This window comes from Calliphora vicina, chromosome 1, assembly GCF_958450345.1.
Source record: "Calliphora vicina chromosome 1, idCalVici1.1, whole genome shotgun sequence".
Taxonomy (NCBI): Eukaryota; Metazoa; Arthropoda; class Insecta; order Diptera; family Calliphoridae; genus Calliphora; species Calliphora vicina.
Window position 1 is genome coordinate 10,392,683 of NC_088780.1, and position 18,532 is coordinate 10,411,214.

Below are 18,532 nucleotides of genomic sequence, written 5' to 3' on the forward strand. Positions count from 1 at the left end.
GACGTAGTCTTTAATAAGACGTAGTGTTTAATAAGACGTGGTCTGTAATACGACGTGGTCTGTAATAAGACGTAGTCTTTAATAAGACGTAGTCTTTAATAAGACGTAGTCTTTAATAAGACATAGCCTTTAATAAGACATAGCCTTTAGTAAGACGTGGTCTTTAATAAGACGTAGTCTTTAATAAGACGTAGTCTTTAATAAGACGTAGTGTTTAATAAGACGTAGTCTTTAATAAGACATTGCCTTTAATGAGACGAAGTCTTCAATAAGAGGAAGTCTTTAATAAGACGAAGTCTTCAATAAGAGGAATTCTTCAATAAGAGGAAGTCTTCAATAAGGGGAAGTATTCAATAAGAGGAAGTCTTTAATAAGACGTAGTCTTTAATAAGACGTAGTCTTTAATAAGACGTAGTCTTTAATAAGACGTAGTCTTTAATAAGACGAAGTCTTCAATAAGAGGAATTCTTCAATAAGAGGAAGTCTTCAATAAGGGGAAGTATTCAACAAGAGGATGTCTTTAATAAGATGAAGGCTTCCATAACAGGAAGTCTTTAATAAGAGGAAGTCTTTAATGAGACGTAGTCTTTAATAATACATAGTCTTTAATAATACGTAGTCTTTAATAAAAAGTAGCTCTTCCTCAATATGGAATCTCCTACAAATTCATTGGACTGTAGACTGGGGGAAAGGGTCTTCAAAAAATACGCTCCCACATGTTCCGCTTTCTTGTTCAGAGAAATATGTAATTTTTCAGCTAATCTTGATTGAAAAGGCTATTGGAAGGCAATAAGACTACGCTAAATTGCAAATGCGAATTGTAAATATTGATTATAATTGGTGTATTATACTCTCACTCCCTTCCCCATTTGTGCAAGCATTTATTATAAATTAATTGAATAATTTATTATTGGATTGAGAACTTTCAAAAAAGGCCTGTTCCTTTTTAATATAATGCAATATTATCAATTACTTAATACTGATTACGATTATCAACTGTTGGCGAAGATAGGGAAAACAGAGAGGGAAAATAAAGGAAATTTAAATGCAGAAATTTAAAATAAAACTAGTTTTTGATCTTGTGAAGACACACTTTCTATTATAAATTGTAAACAAAAGTTTTTTATTATAAGGCCAATTCAGCTTAAAACTACCATTTTTTCACTATCAAGGCAATATAGTCTTATAAAATCTAAAAATTAAATACCAAAAATACCACAAGATAAGAAAACTTGATGACCAGCGATAAATTATGGCGAATATGGTATAAAACGAAACAATATGAGCGATCATAAATCCTAATCGAAAATCTTATCAAAATTATAATCAAATTAAAATTTACAACTCTTGGCCACAGAAATTATAAAACCCTTTCCTTAAACCAATACCAAACTCATTTACCAAAATGAAATTTACCTTAACGGTTGTGGCCATTTTAGCCATTGTGGCCTTGGCTAAAACACAACAGCAGGATCAAATTAAAAAGATACCAGCCTTTGTTGAATCTTTGAAACAATTGCAAAGAGGTCCTCCCGTAATTGAGGTAACGAGCAGAGCTACTGTGGAAACAAAATGGATTGAACAAAAATTGGATCATTTCGATGATAGCAATGAAGAGACCTGGCAAATGGTATACAAATTGAAGGAAAATTATTAAATAAATGTGTTACATAGATTAATGGTTGTTTGTTTTTTTTATTCCAGCGTTATTTGGTAAATGAAGAACATTTTGAGGATGGTGGTCCTTTGTTTATTTATTTGGGCGGTGAATGGGAAATTTTCCCTGGCAACATACAAAGTGGTATTTTCCCCGATTTGGCCAAGGAACATAAGGGTATTTTGTTTTATACGGAACATCGTTATTATGGTCAAAGTAAACCTACTAGGTAAGTTGAGAAAAGGAAATTTAAGAGAGAATTTATAGGAAATCAAAGTGTTAGTCTTTAATAAGATGTAGTCTTTAATAAGACGTAGTCTTTAATAAGACGTAGTCTTTAATAAGACGTAGTCTGTAATAAGACGTAGTCTTTAATAAGACTTAGTCTTTAATAAGACTTAGTCTTTAATAAGACTTAGTCTTTAATAAGACTTAGTCTTTAAGAACACGTAGTCTTTAATAAGACGTAGTCTTTAATAAGACGTAGTCTTTAATAAGACGTAGTCTTTAATAAGACGTAGTCTTTAATAAGACGTAGTCTTTAATAAGACGTAGTCTTTAATAAGACGTAGTCTTTAATAAGACGTAGTCTTTAATAAGACGTAGTCTTTAATAAGACGTAGTCTTTAATAAGACGTAGTCTGTAATAAGACGTAGTCTTTAATAAGACGTAGTCTTTAATAAGACTTAGTTTTTAATAAGACGTAGTCTTTAATAAGACGTAGTCTTTAATAAGACGTAGTCTTTAATAAGACGTAGTCTTTAATAAGACGTAGTCTTTAATAAGACGTAGTCTTTAATAAGACGTAGTCTTTAATAAGACTTAGTTTTTAATAAGACGTAGTCTTTAATAAGACGTAGTCTTTAATAAGACTTAGTTTTTAATAAGACGTAGTCTTTAATAAGACGTAGTCTTTAATAAGACGTAGTCTTTAATAAGACGTAGTCTTTAATAAGACGTAGTCTTTAATAATACGTAGTCTTTAATAAGACGTAGTCTTTAATAAGACGTAGTCTTTAATAAGACGTAGTCTTTAATAAGACGTAGTCTTTAATAAGACGTAGTCTTTAATAAGACGTAGTCTTTAATAAAACTTAGTCTTTAAGAACACGTAGTCTTTAATAAGACTTAGTCTTTAATAAGACGTAGTCTTTAATAAGACGTAGTCTTTAATAAGACGTAGTCTTTAATAAGACGTAGTCTTTAATAAGACGTAGTCTTTAGTAAGACGTTGTCTTTAATAAGACGTAGTCTTTAATAAGACGTAGTCTTTAGTAAGACGTAGTCTTTAATAAGACGTAGTCTTTAATAAGACGTAGTCTTTAATAAGACGTAGTCTTTAATAAGACGTAGGCTTTAATATGACGTAGTCTTTAATAAGACGTAGTCTTTAATAAGACGTAGTCTTTAATAAGACGTAGTCTTTAATAAGACGTAGTCTTTAATAAGACGTAGTCTTTAATAAGACGTAGTCTTTAATAAGACGTAGTCTTTAATATGACGTAGTCGTTAATAAGACGTAGTCTTTAATAAGACTTAGTCATTAATAAGACGTAGACTTTAATAAGACTTAGTCTTTAATAGGACGTTGAATTGAATAGTTTAAAAGTTAAAATTTTCCAAACAAAAAACTCTCTATAAAACTCTTTTAACTTCATTTTATGTTTTATTCCCAGCAATCTCTTGGTGGAAAACATTCAATACTTGCATGTCAAACAGGCCTTGGCCGATTTGGCCCACTTCATACGCACTCAACGTGCCACGGATCCCCGTTTAGCCAACTCTAAAGTAATCATTTCCGGTGGCTCTTACTCAGCCACTATGGTAGTATGGTTTAGCAAACTCTATCCAGAATTGGTTAATGGTGGTTTTGCCTCAAGTGCTCCGATTTTGGCCAAAGTTGATTTCAAAGAATACAAAGAAGTGGTAGGAAAAGCTTTGCTAGAATTGGGTTCCCAACAGTGCTATAATCGTGTACAAAATGGTGTGGCCGAATTGGAGGCCATGTTTGCCGGTAATCGTTCGGCTGAAGCTAAAGCCATGTTGCAGTTGTGTAATTCTTTTGATCATCATAATGATTTGGATTTGTGGTCTCTGTTTGGCACCATTTCGAATATATTTTCGGGTATTGTTCAATATCAAAAGTAAGTTTACGAAGGAGATTTTATATGTTTAAAATTGAGTAATTTTTATAATATTTTTTCCAAAGGGAAGGAGATGTTCCTTATTATTGCAACTATTTAATGAGTTTTGATGATGATTTGACTGCCATAAGCACATTCTTTTTGTATCGAGTTGGTGCCTCCAGTGGCTGTGTTGATGTCAGCTATAAGGATACCTTGAGCTACTACATGGATTCTACTTATGCCAAGGGAGCTTGTGAGTACAAATGACAAACAGTTCCATGATGTCGTAAACTTAATAAATCTTTCGCCATCGTGGAACTGTCACTAATTTTAAGAATTCATTATTATTTAATTTTGTATATCCTTTAGCCCGTCCCTGGTACTTCCAAACCTGCAATGAATACGGCTGGTATCAAAGTTCCACCTCGAGAAATCAACCCTTTGGCAGTAAATTCCCTGCCTTGCTTTACACCACCTTGTGTTATGACATCTTTGGCTCCAAATACACCAATGAACACATTAATCAGTTGGTGAACGAAACCAATGAATTCTTTGGTGGCATGAATCCGGAAGTGAAAAATGTATACATGACTCATGGAGCCTTAGATCCCTGGAGTGCAATGGGTCATGGTTTGTCCGAGGGTGCTTCGGTTATACCTCGAGCCTCTCACTGTGCCGATTTTGGTTCCATAAGCAGTTATGATAGTCCCGAAATGAGAGCCTCTAAGGAACGTTTAGTGGAATTAGTACGTGAATGGTTGGCTTAATTAAATGTTGAATGAATATTTATTTATGTAGTTTATACTTTAATTTAATAATAAAAAAATATTCGATTAAAAGAAAACCATTTCAGTGTTTAATAGTTTAGGGACAAACTATCAAGTTAATATTCTTGTAAAATCTAAAACGAAACACACCAGAAATACCAAAAAAATACCACCAGATAAGAACAACTGATTATTAGAGATATATTATGGCGAAAAATGTCTATTATATCAATCATATATAGAGCCATAAATTAACAATTCGAACAAATCTTATCACTAGCAACTAAACAATCTTTGGACAATCTATTTTTATATACAAATATCAGGTTGCCTAGTATTAATACACCAAGAAGTTATAAAATAGCTTCTGTTGGCCTATAATAAACTCATTTACAAAAATGAAATTCACCTTAACGGTTGTGGCCATTTTCGCCATTTTGGCTTTGGCTAAAACTCAAGAGCAGCAGCTGACTAAGAAAGTGCCAGCCTTTGTAAAATCATTGAAGAAATTACAAAGAGGTCCTCCAGAAATTGAGGTAAACAGCAGAGCTGCTGTGGAAATTAAATGGATTGAACAAAAATTGGATCACTTCGATGAGGCGAATGAAAAGACCTGGCAAATGGTACTGGATTTTAAAAAAAATATACAATTTTATATTGATTTTGTCGTTCATTTTCCAGCGTTATATGGTAAATGAAGAGCATTTTGAGGCTGGTGGTCCCATGTTTATTTATTTGGGCGGTGAATGGGCCATTTCTCCTGGTCGCATTCAAAGTGGTATTATTCCCGATATGGCCCAGGAACATAAGGGTATTTTGTTTTATACCGAACATCGTTATTATGGTGAAAGTAAACCTACCAGGTAAGCACAAAATAAATCTAAATTAAACAGACAATAATCGCGTACCACTTAAAGATTATTGTTTAAAAAGCATAAAAATAGTTGTTCATGCATAAACTATTTACAAGACTTTAAAAAAAAATTTGAATGTTCGAATTTCCTAAATAATAGAAAACTATAGAAAATATGAAATTCTAGATCATATATATAATTTGCATGATAAGCCAAACATTTTGGCATGAATTTCGAATTTTCGAAATTAAGTTCGAATTTTCGAAATTAAGTTCGAATTTTCGAACATTGTCAAAAAATTGCAAATTTGGCTAATAGATTTAAAATCCTTAACAAAAATAATAAAATTTAAAATTTTTTAAAAAATTTTGAATGTTCGAATTTCCTAAATCATAGAAAACTATAGAAAATATGAAATTCTAGATCATACATATACTATAAAATTTGCATGATAAGCCAAACATTTTAACATGAATTTCGAATTTTCGAACATTGTCAAAAAATGCAAATTTGTCTATAGATTTAAATAATTATACAAAAATTATATGAAAATTTTTAATGTTCGAATGTTCTAAATCAAAGAAAACTATAAAAAACATTAAATTTTTTTAATTTTAAAAATTAATCCAAACATTTTGGCAAGAATTTCGAATTTTCGAAATTAAGTTGGAATTTTCGAACATTGTCAAGAAAGTGCAAATTTGGCAAAAAAGACTTAAAAATATTAACAAAAATAATAATATTTGAAAATTTTCTGAAAGTTTTTAATGTTCGAATTTCCTAAATCATAGAAAATATGAAATTCTAGATCATATATATAATCCGCATGATAATCTAAACATTTTGACATGAATTTCGAATTTTCGAAATATGTTCGAATTTTCGAAAATAAGTTCGAACATTGTCAAAAATTGCAAATTTGGCTAATAGATTTAAAAATATTAACAAAACAATAGAATTTTTAATTTTTCTGAAAATTTTTAATGTTCGAATTTTTTAAATCAAAGAAAACTATAGAAAATATGAAATTCTAGATCATATATGTATATAATCCTCATGATAATCTAAACATTTTGACATGAATTTCGAAATTAAGTTCGAATTTTCGAACATTGTCAAAAATTGCAAATTTGGCTAATAGATTTAAAAATATTAACAAAAACAATAGAATTTTTAATTTTTCTGAAAATTTTGAATGTTCGAATTTTCTAAATCAAAGAAAACTATAGAAAACATTAAATTTTATTTCATATTTATAATCAAAAAGTTAATCCAAACATTTTGGCATGAATTTCGAATTTTCGAAATTAAGTTCGAATTTTCGAACATTGTCAAAAATTGCAAATTTGGCTAATAGATTTAAAAAAATTAACAAAATAAATAGAATTTTAATTCTTTCTGAAAATTTTTAATGTTCGAATTTTCTAAATCAAAGAAATCTATAGAAAACATTAAATTTTATTTCATATTTATAATCAGCAAGTTAATCTAAACATTTTAGTATGAATTTCGGTTTTTCGAAATTAAGTTCGAATTTTCGAACATTGTCAAAAAAGTGCAAATTAGGCTAAAAGACTTAAAAATATTAACAAAAATAATAATATTTGAAAATTTTCTGAAAGTTGTTAATTCGAATTTCCTAAATCATAGAAAACTATAGAAAATATGAAATTCTAGAATCTAGATCATATACATATGTATATTAGGGTGGCCCTTAATAAACGAAAGTTGGATTTTGGCCATTCTCACCCCCCAGTTTGGTGAACATTAGTAAAAAAATCATCCTGAAAAAATTTTAGGTAAATCGGTTGGGGTTAAGACGTGCCGCAAGCCCTCTGAAGTTTTGAGATGCATTTACAAGGGGAAAAAATTCATTTTTTTCAGTTTTTGTAAAAATTTTGCCATTAAAAAATTACTTTTGTAATTTAATTTAAAAGAATCGAAATGTGTACGTAATTGTCGTTCTAATGAGACATAAAAAACAGAAATCGGTCAAAAAATGTTAAAGTTATTAAAAATTCGCCAGGCCATTAACGTGTCTCAGGCCACTAGAACATGAAATGTAGGAACAAAATTAACATATTTTGAGAAATATTAAAATAAAAGCTCATTTTTACTTAAAATATGTCCATATTTACTTGTATATGAGTTTTTGTCTTCGTAGGATACCGTTAACCTATTCTTAGGTATGAACAAAAAAATTTAATTTTTTTAACGGCAGTTTCAAAACTCCATTTTCAAATTTTTAAAAATTTTGTTAAACAAATTTCAGAATTTTTTGATCATCTCATTGGGATTTATTAAGAGTATAATAGGGAATAAAAATGTGAAAAAATTATGAAAATATCTCTTATAGTTTTTCCGTACCTGCGATTTAAATTTTGAAATTTTCGAGAAAAACCAATTATTTGGCAATTTTTAGGCCAATGAGCTCTATTTTCTTACTCTTATGAATTTTAAGCAAAACTTAATTAGAATATTATAGTCCAGATAATTCTAAATATACTCTGAAACTTTTACTAAAATCAAAAAACGTTAACCCTTAAATCGTGAAGGTCAAAGGTCAAATTTTTCAATATTTGGAATTTCTCTTGGAAAGATTTTGAAATGTTCGAAATGTTGTATATTTTTGGGCCGATTTTGATGAAATTTAACAAAAATATAACACAAAGCCTAGTATTTACAAAAGCAGCAGAAAAATTAAAATTAACCCTATATAGCACTTGGTGTTAAAATGACCCCAAACTTTTAAAACCATAAAAAATTATGATTTTAAAAGTTTGGTGTCATTTTAACCCCAAGTGCCATTAAGCGTTAATTTCCATTCTTGTGCTGTTATTATAAACCCTAGAGTTTATGTTATATTTTTGTTAAATTTCATCAAAATCGGCCCAAAAATATACAACATTTCGATCATTTCGAAATCTTTCCAAGAGAAATTCCAAATATTGAAAAATTTTACCTTTGACCTTCACGATTTAAGGGTTAACGTCTTCCGATTTTAGTAGAAGTTTCAGAGTATATTTTGAATTATCTGGACTATAATATTCTGAATAGGTTTTACTTAAAATTCATAAGAGTAAGAAAATAGAGCTCATTGGCCTAAAAATTGCCAAATAATTGGTTTTTCTCGAAAATTTCAAAATTTGAATCGCAGGTACGGAAAAACTATAAGAGATATTTTCATAATTTTTTCACATTTTTATTCCCTATTATACTCTTAATAAATCCCAATGAGATGATCAAAAAAATCTGAAATTTGTTTAACAAAATTTTTAAAAATTTTAAAATGGAGTTTTGAAACTGCCGTTAAAAAAATTTAATTTTTTTGTTCATACCTAAGAATAGGTTAACGGTATCCTACGAAGACAAAAACTCATATACAAGTAAATATGGACATATTTTAAGTAAAAATGAGCTTTTATTTTAATATTTCTCAAAATATGTTAATTTTGTTCCTACATTTCATGTTCTAGTGGCCTGAGACACGTTAATGGCCTGGCGAATTTTTAATAACTTTAACATTTTTTGACCGATTTCTGTTTTTTATGTCTCATTAGAACGACAATTACGTACACATTTCGATTCTTTTAAATTAAATTACAAAAGTAATTTTTTAATGGCAAAATTTTTACAAAAACTGAAAAAAATGCATTTTTTCCCCTTGTAAATGCATCTCAAAACTTCAGAGGGCTTGCGGCACGTCTTAACCCCAACCGATTTACCTAAAATTTTTTCAGGATGATTTTTTTGCTACTGTTCACCAAACTGGAGGGTGAGAATGGCCAAAATCCAACTTTCGTTTATTAAGGGCCACCCTAATGTATATAATCCGCATGATAATCTAAACATTTTGACATGAATTTCGAATTTTCAAAATTATTAATTTTTCTGAAAATTGTTTAAGTTCGAATTTTCTAAATCAAAGAAAACTATAGAAAACATTATATTTTATTTCATATTTATAATCAACATGTTAATCCAAACATTTTGGCATGAATTTCCATTTTTCGAAATTAAGTTCGAATTTTCGAACATTGTCAAAAAAAGTTCTAATTTGGTACTAGATTTAAAAATATTAACAAAAACAATAGAATTTAAATTTTTTCTGAAAATTTTTAATGTTCGAATTTTCTAAATCAAAGAAAACTATTGAAAATATGAATTTCTTGATCATAAATATAGACCGCAAGATAAACTAAACTTTTTGGCATGAATTTCGAATTTTCGAACATTGTCAAAAAAGTTCAGATTTAAAATTTTTAATAAAAATAATAGAATTTGAAATTTTTATGAAAAATTTTAATGTTCGAATTTTCCAAATCAAAGAATATTATAGAAAACATTAAATTTTATTTCATATTTACAATCAGCAAGTTAATCTAAACATTTTGGTATTAATTTCGAATTATGTATGAAATTATATATGTATGTATGTATGTAAAAAAATTTGGTTGGAAAAATTAACAAAAAAAGATGGACATTTTTAATATTTCCAAAAATTTTGAAAGATTGAATTTTTCTAAATCAAAAAAAAACTGAAAACAAATATGAAATTTTATTTCAGATTTATGAACCGTATAAAAATCTATAGATTTTTACAAAAATTTTAAATTTTCGAAATTTAGTTCGAATTTTCGAACATTGTCAAAAAAGTGCAAATTTGGTTAATAGCATTGAAAATATTAACAAAAATAATAAAATTTTTAAATTTTCCGAAAGTTTTGAAAGTTCGAATTTCTTAAATCATTGAAAACTATCAAAATATAAAACTTTATTTAATATTTATAAATCAAGAAATTAATCTAAATATTTTGAAACCAAATCCACATTTTCGAAATTAAGTTCGAATTTTCGAACATTGTCAAAAAAAGTGCAAATTTGGCTAATAGCATTGAAAATATAAACAAAAATAATAAAATTTTTCAATTTTCCGAATGTTTTGAAAGTTCGAATTTCTTAAATCATTGAAAACTATCAAAATATAAAACTTTATTTAACATTAATAAATCAGCAAATTAATCTAAATATTTTGGAACCATTTTCACATTTTCGAAATTAAGTTCGAATTTTCGAACATTCCAAAAATGTATACTTTTGCATATTCGAATATCGTAAATCGAATAAATCCTTTTAAATTCATTATTGAACATTTCAAATTTTTCAAAAAAATTCCATTTGTCTTTCCAGCTTTAAAAATATTTATAAAAGTAAAAAAAAAAATTAATTTTCTGAAAATTTGTTAAGTTTGAGTTTCTTAAATCAAATAAAATAAGTATTATATATGTACATTTATAAAAAACATATTTTTAATTTTCTGTTAAATCCAAAAAAATGCTACAATAGAATTTTTCAATTGGCCTATATTTTGAATTTTCTAAACTAATTTCGAATTTTTCTATCTATCATTAATTATAAAACCATTATAACTTATTTATATTTTTCTTTTCTTTGTATCCCCCAGCAATCTTTTAGTCGAAAACATTCAATACTTGCATGTCAAACAGGCCCTGGCCGATTTGGCCCACTTCATACGCACACAACGTGCATCTGATCCCCGTTTAGCCAACTCTAAAGTAATCATTTCCGGCGGCTCTTACTCAGCCACTATGGTGGTATGGTTTAGCAAACTCTATCCAGAATTGGTTAATGGTGGTTTTGCCTCAAGTGCTCCGATTTTGGCCAAAGTTGATTTCAAAGAATACGCAGAAGTTGTAGGAAAAGCTCTGCAGGAATTGGGTTCCCAACAGTGCTACAATCGTGTAAAGAATGGTGTTGCCGAATTGGAGGCCATGTTTGCCGGTAATCGTTCGGCTGAAGCTAAAGCCACGTTGCAGTTGTGTAATTCTTTTGATCATCATAATGATTTGGATTTGTGGTCTCTGTTTGGCACCATTTCAAATATATTTTCGGGTATTGTGCAATATCAAAAGTAAGTTTAAAGAATTTAATTTTTTACATTAAATTAATGAAACTTATTACAACATTTTTTAGGGAAGGTGAAGTTCCTTATTACTGCAACTACTTAATGGATTTTGAGGATGATTTAACTGCCATAAGCACATTCTTTGTGCGCTATATGGCTGAGGAAACAGGCTGTATTGATACAACATACAAGGATACATTGGCCTATTATTTGGATTCTACCTATAAGATGGGAGCTTGTGAGTACAAAACCAGTGCCATGATATCATAAGGAGAGTGAGCTAAAGAATCTTTATTTTTCATAACCAGATTCTTGACTCTCTTTTCTTTCTACATCCTGTAACTGACTTTGGCTTTATGAATTAATTATTATTTAATTTTGCATCTCGTTTAGCTCGCCCCTGGTACTTCCAAACCTGCAATGAATACGGCTGGTATCAAAGCTCCGCCTCTAAGAAACAACCTTTTGGCAGCAAATTCCCTGCCTTGCTTTACACCACCTTATGTGCTGATATCTTTGGCTCCAAATACACCAATGAACACATTCATCAATTGGTGGATGAAACCAATGAATTCTTTGGTGGCATGAATCCGGAAGTGAAAAATGTCTACATGACTCATGGAGCATTAGATCCCTGGAGTGCAATGGGTCATGGTGTGTCCGAGGGTGCCTCGGTTATACCTCGTGCCTCTCATTGTGCCGATTTTGGTTCCATAAACAGTTATGAGAGTCCCGAAATGACAGCCTCTAAGGAACGCTTAGTGGAATTAGTGCGTGAATGGTTGGCTTAATAAAGATTTATAAAAAAAATTTAAATTTTTAAAACAAATCTTTTGTGCTACTTATATTTATGAATGGTGGTTTTTATTTGCCATACATTTTTACATTTTAAAAATATAATACTGTTGTTATCTTAAAATTGTTTTTACTGAGTTTTTTTTGGGGGAATTGTTTAGTAGCACAAAAGTGTGTAAGATCCACTCGTTCGTAATCTTTAGCTAGCAATTTGGGGTTTTCAGTACATATTAATAATCAATACTACGGATTTAATCTAACTGATGCCAATCTCTGTTGTAGATACCACCAGTTAAATATTGCACAATTTCAAATTATCAAATAAGTTGACAATACTCGTATTAATAACCAACCTGCTTAGTTAAGTTACGTTCACATTGTTGAAACATTTGACGAAAAAAGCGTAACCACTAGAAATATCTATATTTTTCTTTCAGTTGAACCGAATCAATAAGCTAAATTCAGTTTAGAAAATATGATAATGAAACAGCATTATTTTATAGTTTCAAGTTATTTACTCTTATAACAGAAATCTAATAGCAAATAAACATGTGTTGATCAATGTGAACGTACCTGTAGGAAATCTATTATTCGATAAGTACTAAGAATTGGTTTTGTTATTAAAAGATATTGTTACGAAATTGTAATTGAATTCAAATATAACGATTTTAACGGCTGATTTAAAAGTATAATAGCAGTGCTGTAATAGCAAACTGTAACATATCTGTGGGCCTTATTAACATTGAATAAAAGCTTTCAGTTGACCATTGATCGTAAGTATGGCAACGCTGTTTGCTGCGACCGTATATTCGAATTCGAGTATTCAGTTAAAGAACATTGTTGAAAGTACACCACAGATGGCATATGTATTAGAAAGCTCTAGACAGTTAAAGAGCAATCTAGAGTGCAGATGGCAGTGTTATAAATAGTGGCAGAGGTTGCAGCCGTTAGTGAGTTTATCAGAGACGCTATTCGAATAAACATCAACCGAGTGCCTTAAAGTGTGCTGTATTTTACAAGTGAATTCGTGTACATTATAAAGTGTGTCTGTATTTCTGCGAATTTATAAACGTGTATAAAAAAAAAACATTGAGTGACTATTTAATTCTGTTGTTGTTGTACATTTTAAATAAATAAAAAGTGTTTAAAATTTTTAAACTACTAAACTGCTTTTATTTGCAATCAAAAGTATTCGGTTTAATTAAAGGAAATAAACCAACGTTTTGAAAAGGTTAAAACGGAACAATATGTTCGTTTACATTTATGAAATCAAATAAAATGGGTAATTTGAAAAATAAAATCAAGAAATAGTTATAATATTAAGGAAGTATTATAGATAAACTTTTAGGCAAATATCGTTTAGTTTCGAAATAAAAAATTTCAAATCAGACCTAGAAAATTCTGAAAATATTTCATTTTTAAGGTAATAGTAGTAGAAATGATACTTTTTTAAAATAAAAGTATAAATACTACTTTTTTAAAATAGTAGTATAAATACTACCTTTGAAAAAATAAGTACAAAATAAAAATAAATCTACATTTTAAAAAAGTAGTAGAAATACTACTTTTTTAAAATAGTTGTATAAAGACTACTTTTTTAAAATAATAGTAGAAATACTTCATTTTTAAAATAGTAGTAGGAATACTACTTTTTTTAAATGGTAGTAGGAATATTACTTTTTTACAGTAGTAGTAAACATACTACTTTTTCAAATAGTAGTAGAAATACTTCCTTCTTAAAAAAGTAGTAGAAATACTACTTTTTTTTAAATAGTAGTTAAATATGTAAACAAATTTTTTAAATGAAATAAAATATTGAGCCCTCATTTGGCGTTATTAAAAAAAAAAAAAAAATACTACTTTTTTAAAAAAGTAGTAGAAATAGTGCCTTTTAAAAAAGTAGTAGAAATACCACTTTTTTAAAATAGTAGTAGAAATACTACTTTTTTAAAATAGTTGTAGAAATACTACTTTTTAAAAATAGTAGTAGGAATACTTCTTTTTTAAAATAGTAGTAGGAATACTACTTTTTTAAAGTAGTAGTTAAAATACTACTTTTTCAAATAGTAGTAGAAATACTTCCTTCTTAAAAAAGTAGTAATTCTAGTTGTAGAAATACTTCTTTTTTAAAATAATAGTAGGAATACTTCTTTTTTAAAATAGTAGTAGGAATACTACTTTTTAGTTTTTCAAATAGTAGTAAAAATACTACTCTTTCAAATAGTAGTAGAAATACTGCCTTCTTAAAAAAGTAGTAGAAATACAACTTTTTTAAAAAAGTAGTAGAAATAGTGCCTTTTAAAAAAGTAGTATAAATACAACTTTTTTTTAAATAGTAGTAGAAATACCACTTTTTTAAAATAGTTGTAGAAATACTACTTTTTTCAAATAATAGTAGAAATACTTCTTTTTTAAAATAGTAGTAGGAATACTACTTTTTTGAAGTAGTAGTTTTTAAAATAGTATTAAAAACAATACTTTTTAAAATATTAGTAGAAATACTTCCTTCTGAAAAAACTAGTAGAAATACCACTATTTTAAATAGTTGTAGAAATACTACTTTTTTAAATAGTAGCAGAAATACTACTTTTTTTAAATAGTAGTAGAAATACTACTTTTTTTAAAAAAGTAGTAGAAATTGTGCCTTTTGAAAAAGTAGTAGAAATACAACTTTTTTTAAATAGTAGTAGATATAGTACTTTTTAAAAAAAGTAGCAGAAATTCTACTTTTTACAAAAGTAATAGAAATACTAATTTTTTTAAAATAAATTCAAGGAAAATATGAAATTTTATTTCATACTAGCTGACCCGCTAGACGTTGTCCTGTCCAAATTAAAAAAATGCTTGTGTTCGTTTTGTGAGAAGCGGTTTGAAATTTTTGGTCAGAAATATGAGTGATCACAGATCGAGCTCCATTTCTTGATTAAAAGCTTATTGGCCAAGTTATTAGCGAATTTAGAATTTTTGAGTTTTTATATAAAAAATCGATTTTTGTTGAGAAATATGAGTGATCACAGATTTTTTGTCAGAAATATGAGTGATCACAGATCGAGCTCTTTTTCTTGATTAAACGCTTGTTGGCCAAGTTATTAGCGAATTTAGAATTTTTGAGATTTTATATTAAAAAACGATTTTTGTTCAGAAATATTAGTGATCACAGATCGAGCTCTTTTTCTTGATTAAACTTTTATTGGCCAAGTTATTAGAGAATTTAGATATTTTGAGTTTTTATATAAAAAATCGATTTTTTGTCAGAAATATGAGTGATCTCAGATCGAACTCCTTTTCTTGATTAAACGCTTATTGACCAATTGTTAATGATTTGAGATATTTTGAGTTTTTATATAAGTAATTAAAAGTTGGTCTGAGTGATCACAGATCGATGTATTTTGCAAATGTATTTAATAAGTGAATGTATTAAATTGGATTACTATGAACATTGAAACAAAAAATTAGCCAAATTGGGGCAGCCGTTTTCCGATTTTGGATAAATCGTAAAAAAATGGGTGTAAAAGTGGGCGTGGTCAATTTTTCATTCCGTAAGAACCTAGGTTGGACTATGACCAAAATTTAAAAAAAAAAATTTCTAAATCGGTCCGGCCGTTCTCAACTGATGCAATTACCAACGAACGACATTTGATTTTTATTTATATAGATAGATTTCTAATCAGTAAATATGAAATAAATGAATTTCGAAATTAAGTTTGAAATTAATTTTCGAACATTAACCAAAAACGACATACATATTTCTTAAGTTCAAATTTTGAAAATCAAGGAAAATACTAGAAAATATTAAACTTTAATGTATATGTAGTTGTAATCAGCAGTTATTCTAATCAATTTCCCATGAATTTCGAATTTCCAAAATTATAGCTTTAAAAACATTTATACCCAAAAGATAAAAAAAATTAATTTATCTGTAGATTCTGATATAGAAAATTCAAAATTTTATTTTAGATTTATAATCTAAGCATTTTGGCATGCATAATAAATAAATTGAAAAATAATTTCGAATTTTCGAACATGGTCCTACAACTGAAAACTGTATTTTAAAAATATTAACAAATAAATATAAACTTTATTACAATTTGTTAAGTTCGAATTTCAAGATAAATATTAGAAAATAGGAAATTCGAATTTTAGAAATTTTGTTCGAATTTCAAACATTTTCCAAATACTGCAAATTTGGCAAAATTTAAGTGAGATACTTTACGAAATTAATTTTGAAATTTCGAATTTTTGCTTCTAAAGCATTAATAATAGTTTAAAATACTCAAAAACGTGGTAATTTTGTAAATAAGCCTAAAAAATTATAAAAAAATGAAAAATCTAAAAATTTTTGTGAAAATTTATCAGCAATTTTTAGAAACAATTAGAATTTACGAACATAATGATAAAGTACAGTTTTAACAAAGTTTTTTTTTAAATTTTAAATTATTGTAAAATATTTAAAAACAATTTAGCAATTCATTTCATTTCAGTTTAGTTCCCATCAAATAAATCCTTCTGTTTTCTTAAGTAAATCACTTTCCAAGTGTTAAAGCAGTAAAAAGTATTTAAAAATCATGTTTTTCCCCATAAAAAATTGTGAAATATTTTAAAGGGATTTTATAAACAAACACACACATTACTACCTAAATTTATAAAGTGAAATACTTAAATAATTTTCATATACTTTTTGGTTTTTTTCTTTCTTCTTTTTTCACTTGAGGAATTTTTGCTGTTTTCAAAACCTTTTCGCTTTAAATTTGTTTCTTTCTTTGTTTGCTGCTTAAATAAAATGTCAGTTCATGGCTTTTGGAATTCTTTAGCTAGAGACTGTTAAAAAACCATTAGCATAAATGATCTAAATACATTTTAAATTAGCCCAAAATGTCTATAAAGTAGACATATATGTATTTTTACTTATAAATATTTTAGTATAATGTTGTACTTGTTATATATTGATATTTAACTAATGAAACCTAAAATTTATTAGTAAAAAAACATTAACAAGTACTTGCTTACATTTTTTTTGTAGACAATTGTTATGCATGTCTTGGCCAAGTGGTAAAAACAAAAACTGTCTTCTTTGGCTGCTTTAAATTTAAAAGATTTATGACATTTTATTAAGCTACAAATTTTTTTTGGTTAAGACCAAAAAGAATTTGTTGGTTGGTCATAAACAGAAGTCGTCTAATTATTAATGCAAGACAAGTTTTTGAAAAGCACCGAAAAATAAACAGATCAATTTGTGGTTTAATGCCATAAAACAAACGAAGCAAACAACACACAATTTAAAAAACAATTTTTTTGGAAGATTTCGGTCTTAAACTGCTAAAATGATTTCACCTCAAATCAAAAATGATCTATAACTAGTATGGGGGAGAATTAAAGTTATGCAAAAGAATGAGTCAATTTTGGTCAAGTTTGTTTAGAGTAGCACCCTACATAATTTTTATTATCTATTCACATATCTCCTTTTTTTGAGGAATTTTATTATGATCTAATCGAAATTTCTAAGTTCGAATTTCTTACATCAATGAAAACTCTAGAAAATATGAAATTTCTGTATATTTATAACTAACTCTAAGTCAAACTCATCATTTAGTAACAAATTTCGAATTTTCGAAATTAAGTTAGAATTTTCAAATACACAAAAAATCATAATCTTAGAAATACTAGAATAAATTAAAATTTATATATGTATTTGATCTGCAATTCAATCTTAACATATTGTCATACATTTCAAATTTTCGAACATACTCAAAAAACTGGAAATTATAAAATATTTTATATTTATGATCAGCCGATCAATCCAAATACTTTGGGATACATTTCGAATATATGTAGATTATATGAAATATTATTACATTTTTATGAAATGTTATTTCATATCCAAATATGTTGGGATACATTTCGAAATTAAGTTACAATATTCGAAATTAAATTCGAATATACTCAAAAACTATAGATTATATGAAATATTATTTCATATTTATGATCAACAAGTCAATCCAAAATTTTTTGGATAAATTTCGAATTTTCGAAATTAAGTTTGAATTTTCGAAAATTTCAAAAAAATTGGAATCTACACATTATATGCAATTTTAATTTATATTTATGATCAGCAAGTCAATTCTAACATTCTTGGATACACTTCGAATTTTCGAAATTAAGTTTGAATTTTCGAACATACTCAAAAACTTAGAAATTTTTAATAATATGTCTTTTAAAGCATTAAAATTAGTTATACATACTCATAAAAATAAATATTTTGTAAATTAAACATTTTTCAAAAAAATGAAATTTTGAATTTTTTTTTTTTTTTTAAATTATTAAGTTCGAAAATCCTTAATTAAAGAAATACTGAAAAATCATGAATAATTATTATATTTTCGTGATCAGCTCGGCAATCCTATGATTT

The 18,532-nt window shown here is 27.6% G+C and overlaps 3 protein-coding genes across 3 annotated transcripts in view; 2 read left to right on the plus strand and 1 right to left on the minus strand.

Moving 5' to 3' along the window:
* The window catches only part of Ino80 (chromatin-remodeling ATPase INO80), a 139,542-nt gene that overhangs the window by 87,832 nt on the left and 33,178 nt on the right, over positions 1 to 18,532 (minus strand). The window lies entirely within an intron of this gene.
* LOC135949410 (putative serine protease K12H4.7) lies at positions 1,406 to 4,556 on the plus strand. Its single transcript, XM_065498959.1, has 5 exons — positions 1,406 to 1,630; positions 1,705 to 1,886; positions 3,335 to 3,802; positions 3,868 to 4,037; positions 4,154 to 4,556. The coding sequence occupies exons 1-5, from the start codon at positions 1,406 to 1,408 to the stop codon at positions 4,549 to 4,551; spliced, it is 1,443 nt and encodes a 480-aa protein (XP_065355031.1). The 3' UTR covers positions 4,552 to 4,556.
* On the plus strand, positions 4,887 to 12,133 carry LOC135949411 (putative serine protease K12H4.7). Its single transcript, XM_065498960.1, has 5 exons — positions 4,887 to 5,174; positions 5,233 to 5,414; positions 10,870 to 11,337; positions 11,400 to 11,569; positions 11,725 to 12,133. The coding sequence occupies exons 1-5, from the start codon at positions 4,950 to 4,952 to the stop codon at positions 12,120 to 12,122; spliced, it is 1,443 nt and encodes a 480-aa protein (XP_065355032.1). The 5' UTR covers positions 4,887 to 4,949; the 3' UTR covers positions 12,123 to 12,133.